This window comes from Opisthocomus hoazin, chromosome 20 (assembly GCF_030867145.1).
Source record: "Opisthocomus hoazin isolate bOpiHoa1 chromosome 20, bOpiHoa1.hap1, whole genome shotgun sequence".
Classification (NCBI taxonomy): domain Eukaryota; kingdom Metazoa; phylum Chordata; class Aves; order Opisthocomiformes; family Opisthocomidae; genus Opisthocomus; species Opisthocomus hoazin.
Genome location: NC_134433.1, coordinates 8,752,858 through 8,763,518, shown reverse-complemented (window position 1 = coordinate 8,763,518; position 10,661 = coordinate 8,752,858). Strand labels below are relative to the sequence as shown.

The window sequence follows — 10,661 nt, the reverse complement described above, 5'->3', positions numbered from 1 at the left end:
ACTTACACTTCCCCGAACAAGCCTTTCCTTGAGCCAAAACTCAGGTAAATAAGCTTTTACACTAGGTAAAAGGAACAGGCAGGTGCAAGCACGCTCGCTGATAAACACCACTAATTAGAACTGAGAGATATGAAGACAAATCTCGGCTTTACGTGAGACAACATCTGTGGCCCCAGATGGGTATTTCAGGTCTGAAAGTAGATAAACACAGGTACTAAAACTAATGGGTATCCATGGGAAAACTGTTTTTAGGATAAGGCCACTGGAGTGTACACAACAGGGCTGGAATTTAAGAGATGACTCCTGCAGTACGGATCCTGCATGCTTCGACACAGTATCAGACACGTACCAACCGCACGAGAAAAAGCAGGTTTGCTTACAGGCATTGAAAATGAAGGTTCGTACAAAAAACCCTGGATCTCACTGCATATTCAAGCATTTAACATTCAGTGAGGAAAGGACAAAAGGAAACAAAACACAGACACTGTCTTGTACTTTTTTGTTTTTATAGAATTTTTACAATATATTTCTCTTCATTTGCATATTTTACCCACATCTGTAGCTTTCTTTTTACATGTTGAACTGAACTGGAATAAATCTAAAGGTCTGATATATTTTAAACAACTGATAAAAATTGCAAAGTAGTAAACCCGTAAGAAAAGAAATTATAAAACTCTCTTTTTTAATTGTTTAATGAAAGCAAGTCAAATGTATCATTAGGAACAACATGGTTTGTTTTAAACATATTATAGGTGATTCAGGCAGGAGAACTTTTTTTTTTGTATTAGGCACATTTTTTTCAGCATACCTGTTTTCCAGACAATTTTATACTATTTAATAGTATCATCCGCATCCACTTGGAACTGCCAAAGGATTTCCAAAATGTGATTGATCATGAGTATTGATTATTGGTATTCTGTTCCTCTTTCTTTAAAACTATCAGAAGAAAAAAAAATATCAGTGTTTCTTGTCTCTTAAAAAATCCATAATGAATGATCGAGTTGTAAGGCAGCAACAGATTCAGTGTCAACTCAGGTCACAGTCCTTCAGTTCCATCTAGTGGGTAGAAATTATGTTTAGTGGACACTGTTCCTAGATAGTCCCTTCAGGGCAAGACGACTGACTCACAAGGCCAGTTACTGCTGGTAGAGTAAGTTAAGTGGTACACCTAGTAAGGAACACTGGCCACTCCTGTGTCATCCTTGAAGCCTCATGTCTTCATACAGTAAGCAAAAAGAGAGTCCAATGGAAAAAAAATGTAAGATAGAGCCATGACAGGTTCTATGAATGGTTTATTTACAATCTTCATCCCTGACATGAAAAAAGAAAAAAGCCTTCTTTGACTACAACAGGCAGATCTCAGCAGCATGCTGCATGCCTTAGCAAATCATCCCATTGCATATCCTCAACTGCTTAGCCATGGATTCACACCGAGGCAGCGAACAGAAAGTCCTACTGCTCAGGAAGAGTAATTTCAAAAAGCTCACCTGCCCATCAATACGACTCCCTACAGTAGACTTAAAAACGTCTCATTCTGGTGGAGCAAGTCCCCATTCCCAGAATCTGTTCATGCTATTAGAAAGCGTGAAACAGTTGGTTCCTCGGGGATCTCTCAGACACCCCTGCAGCGAGACTGCAAACTCAAATACGATACTCGGGTGTGGGAACAAAATGATCCATGCGTTAAAGATACGCCACAACTTTGATAATTCCCTTCGCATGGTGATCTCATTCTGGAAGGCAGGAAGGAGGGCTTTAACCTTCAACAACAGTATGCTCGAGGAGGTGCTTCAGAGCAGTATCTCTCTCTCTCCTTTCAGGCTTTGATAAATAGTACATTTTTCCTGAATTCTGGCATCCACGTTTGCTAAGAGGGCCGCCCCATTCCTGAAGGCAATGGCTTCTGCATATTGCTTCTTGGTCTTCAGCTTGAAGTCTTTCAGGCAGAATAATCACATTCTGATTCAGCCTCATCCCCTGAAGAAGCATTCACTTTACACTCACCCGGCTGACCAGAAAGAAGCCAAAACATCTTTAACTACCGCACTAGAAGCCATCCAAAAAAAGAGGATGTATTACTGCACATTTCCATCTCAGAGGGAGACTGGACCACCCTTCGGATTCCAGCCCCAGCTGATAAGACCATCAGTTCAGCAGTCATCTCCCGAAGCGGTGCTCCGGTGCACGTTGAACATGGCTATTTAGGCACCACTCACCTTTTGTACAAGCAAGGTCAATAAGCATATCTCCTTCTGACAGAGCCACTGCCTTTATGCAACTTGCATTTAGCTAGTACTGAAGCTCTGGGTTGCCTTTTTTCATATTCTAATGCTGAGGTGAGGAAGGGAAGAAGAAAATAATTAGCATAAAAAGTTCTCCGAATTCATACTTGACAAGACCAGCTCTACATACTGTATAACCATATACAAAATACACCCCCAAATCCTTCTACATTCTTTTTAACTCTTTGGGAAGGCAATAACCAGCGTAGTTGAGCAAGAAGAAAGCCAATTTATTTCAGCACAGAAGGTCTGCGATTCATTCCACGTTCACTAAGAGTAATGCAGTTATTGCTCTATGAGATAAGACTGGATTGATCATTAACCCCCACCCTGAGTGCTGGGAGTCCAGGTTCCCAACACTGCTGAGAAGGACCTCCTAAGCTACTATTATCGAAATAATTAAAAGAAAAAAGCCTCATGAATAATTTCTTGTAAAGATGTGATCTTTGAGAAACATGTAAGTTCCTCAGGTCTTCATATTACCACTGCTTTGTGAATGGAGGCCAGCCTTTGCTCTCTGCACTAGAACACTGTATTATTTAGAATAACACATTGCAGATAAATTAAGGTAAGAATAGATGATCCAGCTGATCGAATCAAAGAACAGGAGAAACATTAACCTCTTGCACAAGGATGCTCTGAAACCAGAATCCTATAACTGCTATGCGAATCACCCAAAATTTGTTTTACAACCTGTAGTTTAGTAAGAATTAAAGTTCTTTTCCTTGGGTAGTAGCCTTCAAAGCAAAAGCAAACATGACAGGGTTCATTTGTGGACCACTTCTGCATCAGCCCACCAGATTCTGGTTCGCCTGTCTCACGTCAGTGATATATAATAGATGCTGCTGACAGCATCACTCAGAGTTCAGCAATATTTTCAAAGCCGTCACATTCCATCAAACAAGTTTCCTTGGGAGCAGATGATACCAACATGCGGGGCTTCCATTCTCATACTTCAGCTACCTTCTTTCGTTTACTTCCTCTGAATAATAAAAAATAAAATATTGTTCTGTTTACTCTAACATGCTACAATATGTGCATACATAACTGTAGGCGACGCGTGAGTTACTTCAAGATGTGCTTTTTCATTGAAGTGCGCTTTTACTTTTACAAATTCTACACCAAGGTGGAAGGAAGGAAGGCTGCAGAGTGCTCACACACTGAAGCTGAAGGAACTTTTCCTGAACGGAGTTAAGATGTTTGTTCCAAGGTTCCTATGGACAAACTACTCTATCCCATGCACTCCGGCCTGAGCCAGTATTAAACATTCCAGAAACTTGTTGATTTGTTCGGATAGTTAATGGCAAGGCTGATAGCAGCAATGTTTTTCAGGGCCTAGAAGAGAGAAAGAAAAACCAAGTCACTTCAAAGATTCTCCCCAGTCCAAAACTGTAAAGAAATCCTTCTATGAAATTAGACAGAAACAGATAAATAACCATCATGCTTCGACCTGGTCATCTCCTGGCAGTGCAGTAATTGTCATGAATCCAGGCAGTTTCAGCAAGGCGACTGCATGTCCAGTTGCTGAAAGACCAGCCCCTGTCCCCATTTCCATGTTTGGGCCGTTGAGAGGTCAGTTTGGTAAAACAGATGCACCTGATTACACCCGACAGCCTGTTTGTGGCGCGTCACCTGACTACTGAAGGAGAACAGTATTGGTGCGCAGTTCATTCACAAATCTCAGAGGCCTGTCACAGCATCATAAAGCCCAAGTACATTCATATCTATTCCACAGAACTCCGCTGGGCAATCAGAAATCATTCGTTACCTCTGTCTGCCAGAAAAGTATCACAAAGCCACACATCTCTGGGGTTGTGCAATCTCCTTACCTGTGCTGTGCAGCGATGAAGGTGATCTTCAGTATTTAAGGCAAGCAAATACTCCTGTAGAGATCCAAGCTCCTGTAGCCAGAAAGCATTCAGTGAACACCAACATTTCTACCAAAGAAATCATCCTTCTAATTAACATTAAAATGCTGATCATTACAGCAGTCCCCAAGAATCAAAGGTACCAGAACGACACACAGGACTCTCCTGGACACAGTTTGTGACCACAGAAATCAGTTCATTACAGACTGTTCATACGTAATCGTCAAAATCAACTCAAGGAGAACCACGTTCAAATACCTTTAAATTAATAATTAAACTGGAATTCCTCTCAGACTACAGAGTGCCTTTAGGGCCCACTGCCTTAATCGCCCAAGGAAGAGCCACGACTATTACTTCAGGTCCCATGCTGGATAAGGCAACAGTATGCCCCTCTACTAGAATTTGCTACCAGACTCCATGAGAGAAAGTGAATGTTTCTAGAGCAGTTAATGTTTCTAAAGCCCTGATGAACTTTGCCAAGATAAAGGAAAACTGCATTTAGCTTAACACTGAACTAAGTACCATTCCCAGCACTGGGGAGAGGAGGGATACAAACACAGGAACTGCTTACAGTAACTCTGTTTTCTGTAACAAAGAATAGTTCTGCAAGTGCACGATGAAGAGGAAGGAGAATACCAGGCTTGGTCATGTCATAACACAAGTTGTTTTCCATATGGGTGAAAAGCTGCCAAAGTGGCTTCAACAAGGTGAGATCACAGTCCCTGAAAAAAAAATTAATTTAAATGAAATTGTGAAGAAACAGTGAGTAACCATGATCTTACACCTGTTTCTGGGAGGGGGAAAAAACCAACCTCAAATTTAAGAGGACAAAAACATACAGTTTTGACAGTTAGATGTATAAATGAAGGAAGAAACACAAGAAGTATTTTAAAATCTAGATTCACTCAAGTGTTTCAGCACAATGAATTTTATTCTGGATCAGTGAAGTGGAGAAAACCTCCTATCCATGAATATGTCTAAATGACTTTTCTAAACCTGAGTGGCCTCCTGAAATGAACACTTTAAAATAATGATATACATCCCTTTGTTAAATGCTCTAGCTTCACTGCTTGAAATTACACAATACCAAACTACAGCACTGAGCAGGTGATGCCACCGCATAGGGCAGACAGACGCAAATCGATATATAGCTCTACTAACAATTCCAACCCTGCCTCCTTTGTACTCCCGAGTTAAAGCTGGCTAACCCAAATGTCACTTATCATACAGATAGTATGACAAATATCCTTCAGCAGCTGGGGGAAAGGAGGGAAACTCAATTTCAGAATCTATCATCAGATTAACAGAAGAAAAATATTAAATATTATCAGCACAATGGAGACTTGACCTTTTAGAAATTAAATTTGTTGTCCACATGACAAAGCAGACGTTTTCTGACAAAAAAAAAACCAAGGGAACTTCAAAAAATAATAAATCCATGATTACAAGTAATACCAAAATCAGTTTTTCAGACTTGGATGCAGATCAGTGAATCTAAAATTTACAGGGAGTCACGCAATGGCTTCTATGTAATTGTCCATTTTTATTACTATGTATGAACATACTTTTTTGACTTCTTTTTAACAAAGTAAGCAGTAGGATGCTGTTATTTTTATGACTTTGCTTGTTCTGAACTGAAAGGACATAAAGATAAGTGTCAGCATTCCAGCATTGTCGTCTTTGTTTCCAGCATTTCTACTGAGTTCACGTGACTACATACACATCTGCACACTATAAAAGCTCACCATTTTTCTGAATGTGTATTTTCCTAAGAAACAGCCACACCATACATACTTCAGCATTAGCACACCTATCCCTTCTAAAACTCAATTATAGGTTTAGTGGTACAACTAAAAATAATGATTTAAAAGTTCTTTCCTTTACAGAGATTCAGATCATTTTTTCACCAGTTTATTGTGTCATCCTCACCTTAATTCTGAAGTACGACTAATACAACGAGAAAAAATTTCTAAAAAACTGAAATCTATTTTATGTCCTGTTCTGGGGTGATATTTTTTTTCTTTACATCAACATTTGATTTCACTGGACCTTTGTTAAAAGGCAAGAAACAATAGAAAATGTTTTCAAGAACAACCCCTTATAATGTTTCTGCTATCAAGGTACAGTGAATTGTATCCGAAAGGCAAATTAAGGATACCTACTTCAAATCATGGTTTTCTGGCTTCAAAACAATATCAGCTTAGTCACTACTACTTCTCCTGCCCTTTACCTTTTGGCGTACAACACAGAACCGCACACTTACCTCTGGGCGCTGCACTGCACTATCTTCAAGAGCAAGTGGATAGCCTTCAAGCGCTGGTGACCAGTCTGACGGCACGCTACTCCGACCTGCCATTCCCAGATCTTGGCCAGCGGGAGGTGAGGAACTACCCTTTCCTCAGACAGCATCTGCTTTAGAATTTCAAACCCTGGAAAAAAAGAAAATGCAAACAGCTGTTACTTTTGTAGGGACCCATTCTGTTCATACGTTCAGTTTCCTCTTCTCCATATACTCAATATTGCTCTGGCAAGCAAGAAATACCAAACAAAAATTGGAGTTAATTCTAGATTATATCCTGAAATTGCAAGTCTTTTCTAAGGCAAAACTTAGATAAAAATTAGACGGAATCCTATCCAAATTTAAAGTTTTGCCCAAATAAGGCAAACAAAATACAGGTTCTCGCTATTACGCAATATGCAGTAGAGTTTTGCTGACTGCAAATCATACACCAGCCTCAATTTCATTAAAAATATTTAAACTCTGAAATAAACCAACAAAACCTTCCACATTGTATCTAGAAATTAGATCCAGAAGCAGCCTATTTTAATAGATAAATGTTTTTTAAAAACACAATTGCAGTTATTTGTTTCCAATTACAGCACCTCGGAGTGTTTACTAAATTCTGTGTGTAATTACTGTCATATAATGAGACTTTGAATGCAAATAACATTATTATAATTGTTATCTCCTAGTCTCTATGAAGATTTGGTATTTCTAGCATAAAGTCACAGCAAATAAGAGACATAAGCCAAGTTTCCACTTGAACAAAACTAATCGCATTCTTTCCAAAACACTGGAGAATGCAAATTCTAAGTCAGAAAAAGGGGATAACTGCAAGTCTGTCAAAGCCCAGCAAAATAACTCCAAAAAGTCATTTCCAATACGTTCTGAGCAGTGCTTACCTGTCTGAAACCTTCCAAGATGACCTGCTGTCACTGTAAACTTATAACCCCACTCAGTGTTACTCATGTCAGAAGTAAATCGGTAATACAGCGTGTCTCCTGGGTACAAGGGAGGGAAGAAAACCCACGTTACTACCTTCTGAGTTAGTTTTGCTATCACAAATACAATTCAAATCAAAAAGTCTGTCATAAATTAATCCTAGATATTTATTTTTTGGTAATTACGAAATGCACAGAACAGCATGATAAACAGGAGGCTGAAGCAAAATGCAGAATGGTTTCCACTGTATAAATATACTTACAAGGATAATTTCTCTTACATTTTTGTCAACTACATAGAAGGAGCGGGAGTTAAACTCTGCACTGCACACAATTAAACTTCACTTTTCCAATTGTGTTATGGATCAGTTATGATTTATGAAAAAAGAACCTCTACCTAGGCACCCTAGCTCACAGTCCATTAAACAAAGATTAAAAAAATGTGAAAGCAAAGTTGGATGTGCTTTTACATGTCGGAAAATTAAATTGCACATTTTTACTCTAGGGAACAAAAATATTAAACTTCACCACTTAGAAGTGGAAGAACTATCAAAATGTTTGACCGTTTTACTATCAGGCAGTGGAAAGTTCAAGAAGTTCTTGTCATTGTAGCATCTACAGCTTCACAGAGATAAACACTGGTAGGTAGATGCAACACTAAACAAAACATATCCTTACCTATTGTGCTATGTAATATTAGATCTGGTTAAAACTTGGGATTTTGCATGGAACAGAGGGAAATTCTACCACCTTGGGACAAGCACGCTAGATGGGAAGCAGAATTTTTAAAGTTTCACGAATAAGAAAACTTTTGAAAACATATTTAGGATTAAAAAAAAAAAACAAAACCAAAACAAAACCAGAAAAAAAAACAAACCCCGACCTAAAAACCTGTTCCCATTTTCATCACGAAATGGAGCCATTGCCCTCTCCTACTCCCAGGAGTCTTGAGGAAGCCTTGCCATCAAACGAAAAGCCCAGAAGCCTTCAAATGCTTGGTTTCAGCTAAAGCTGCTGAGTGAAATCCTTAATCCAGACAGCCTTGGCTGGAAATGAAGTTTCACAAGGTGAAACTTAAGTTTCACAGCCAAGGTTGCTGCAAAACAAAGGGCCTCAAAGTTCAGTTTCTTGGCAAACCTCTGCAACTACTTGGGAGGAGAAGGAGGACAGAAAGAAGTTCATAAAAATCCAAAATGTTTCTACAGAGCACACATTTGTTTCTAACTAATACCTTGTAACCCAAACTGCTTTGCTAAGAAAGTTCCTAAATCTATTTACAGCTGCTCCTATTTACAGTACTCAAAGTCAAAAGCTTCCTGCAATGCCACAGCGCTCAACAGGTTAAAACAGCTTCACCTAAGAAGCACGGGACCATGCAGCCCTTCAGCTCACCGGCATTTGCTACTGCGCTATCAAAAACACGCTTACAGAATGCAGGCTGAAGCTGCCAGTCAAATGACTGGTATTTTTTCAGCTACGCTCTGTGGCAACAACTGGACAGAAGGCATTGGCGCACACTTGTTATGTGCTCTGAGTGCTACCATCGCACGGAGATCAGAGATAAGCCTATCTTTTTTTTTTTTTTTAAATGTGCTTCCTGTGGAAACTAAGACAAGGCAGAAACAATGTCAGTGAATATCGTGCAGAACAAGGACTGTGCTGGAACAGAATCAAGATCAAAATTGTTTCCAGTAGCTAAGTGCATGCTTTGACTGAGGCGTGGAAAAAAGGTCAAGTAGCAGAACAACAGATAAGCCTACTTTTAAGAAACAAATGCAAGAGCAGCACGTCAGCGCAAACAGACTGGGACAAATAAAAAGGAGGGTTTTTTCCCCATGCATCTCAGGAACATCCATATTTAACTGTCACCTTTCAGTAGTTTCTCTCAAGAGTCCTGGATACCAGCGGTACCCTATACATTTGCACTGTAAATCACTGCGTATTCACCTGGAAGTTCAAAATCATTCCATTTCTGCGGAGACCCACTGAAGCTGTGCCGATCCTGCTGGAAATCACTGCTGCTGGACATCAGCAACTCATCACAGCCTTCTTCGGTATTACACTGAGAGTCAAATTTGATTGAGAGGTAGATAGCACCAGGAATGTGAACTTTATCCTGAGAAATAAACACATGATCTCTGCATACTGTAACAGTATATTACCAAGAAGCCACTTAACTTTCATCATACAAACAAGGGAGATACAACAAAAATTACAGCATCTCCATGGAGGAAAAAAGAAAAAAGTCTTTGTTACTTCTATCGGGAGCCAATTTAACAAATGTAAAGCATGGTCTATTGTTTGCATTAGCTGTTAAGAGTGTAAAAATTAATTGCTAGCAATGCCTTGGTTTTTTAAAAGCTGTAATCATTGCTGACATCGATCTCATTGCCAGAACATAAAGGTTTATATGCATTTTAAAAATAAATATCAGAAGAGTCAGAGCTGCTGTGAAGTTAAAAATCCCAAGGCTGCCCAGAGGCAACAATTACTTAGCAAACGATAGTAGAAAAAAACATTTCAAACAATACAAAGAAACTCAGAAACGGTTTGTGTTAGAAGATAGTCTAAAATGAGAAATACAAGAAAAAAAAAAAAAGACTCTACTCCTAGACTTCATCTAAAAGCAGAAGGAAGGAACAGGCCAAGTGAAACAGACCTGTGGATGAAAGTGTAGAAATACTTGCTCATTAAGGCCCTGAAACCACGTAAGTATATGATCTGCTTCAAAGACACGCACAGTTATACACTTTCCACATGACTGAATTAGGACTACTTAAAATTGCCTGACTGAACATGTTTCTTACAGGGCAAGGTCTCAGTCATTTGGCATCAGCCTCTTCAAAGCAAGACTGAAGAGGACATTTCACAGGTACTTCAAGCACAGAAGTGCCCCAGGTGCACACACAAAGCATTAATATTTTTCAACGTCTTCAAGATGTGCAAATCCACTGCACTGTAACATGTGTGTAACTTACCTCAAAATTAGTATTGTTGTTGTAGGGATGTTTAGATTCACGGATCTGGACTGCCATTCCGGGTTCCTCCATGAACTGGCAAGCTGTCAGTGCCATCGTTCCTAGCATGCTCTCATTGCACCCGTGCAGTACTTTCTGCAGAATCTGGGGAGAAGCAACACGTCATGTAAATACAATTTGCTATCAAAACATTTACAAACTTACATGCTGCTGACTGACACAAAAGTCATTTCTAGCCACACAGTATTTTGGAAGAGAGAATCGAGGTACTAGCAAGAAACAAGACAGATTCACAGATGATGTCTACAAGT

At 39.4% G+C, this 10,661-nt stretch overlaps 1 protein-coding gene across 1 annotated transcript in view; it reads right to left on the bottom strand.

The window, feature by feature from the left end:
- Window positions 1-487: 487 nt before the first annotated feature.
- Window positions 488-10,661, bottom strand: part of ZZEF1 (zinc finger ZZ-type and EF-hand domain containing 1) — a 60,487-nt gene continuing 50,313 nt past the window's right edge. The window contains exons 49-55 of the mRNA XM_075439883.1: window positions 10,351-10,494; window positions 9,320-9,488; window positions 7,334-7,432; window positions 6,414-6,579; window positions 4,722-4,872; window positions 4,112-4,183; window positions 488-3,617 (exon numbers count right to left, since the gene is read on the bottom strand). Of these exons, the coding sequence (XP_075295998.1) occupies window positions 3,543-3,617; window positions 4,112-4,183; window positions 4,722-4,872; window positions 6,414-6,579; window positions 7,334-7,432; window positions 9,320-9,488; window positions 10,351-10,494 (876 nt within the window). The 3' untranslated portion in view covers window positions 488-3,542. The remainder of the gene's footprint in view (window positions 3,618-4,111; window positions 4,184-4,721; window positions 4,873-6,413; window positions 6,580-7,333; window positions 7,433-9,319; window positions 9,489-10,350; window positions 10,495-10,661) is intronic.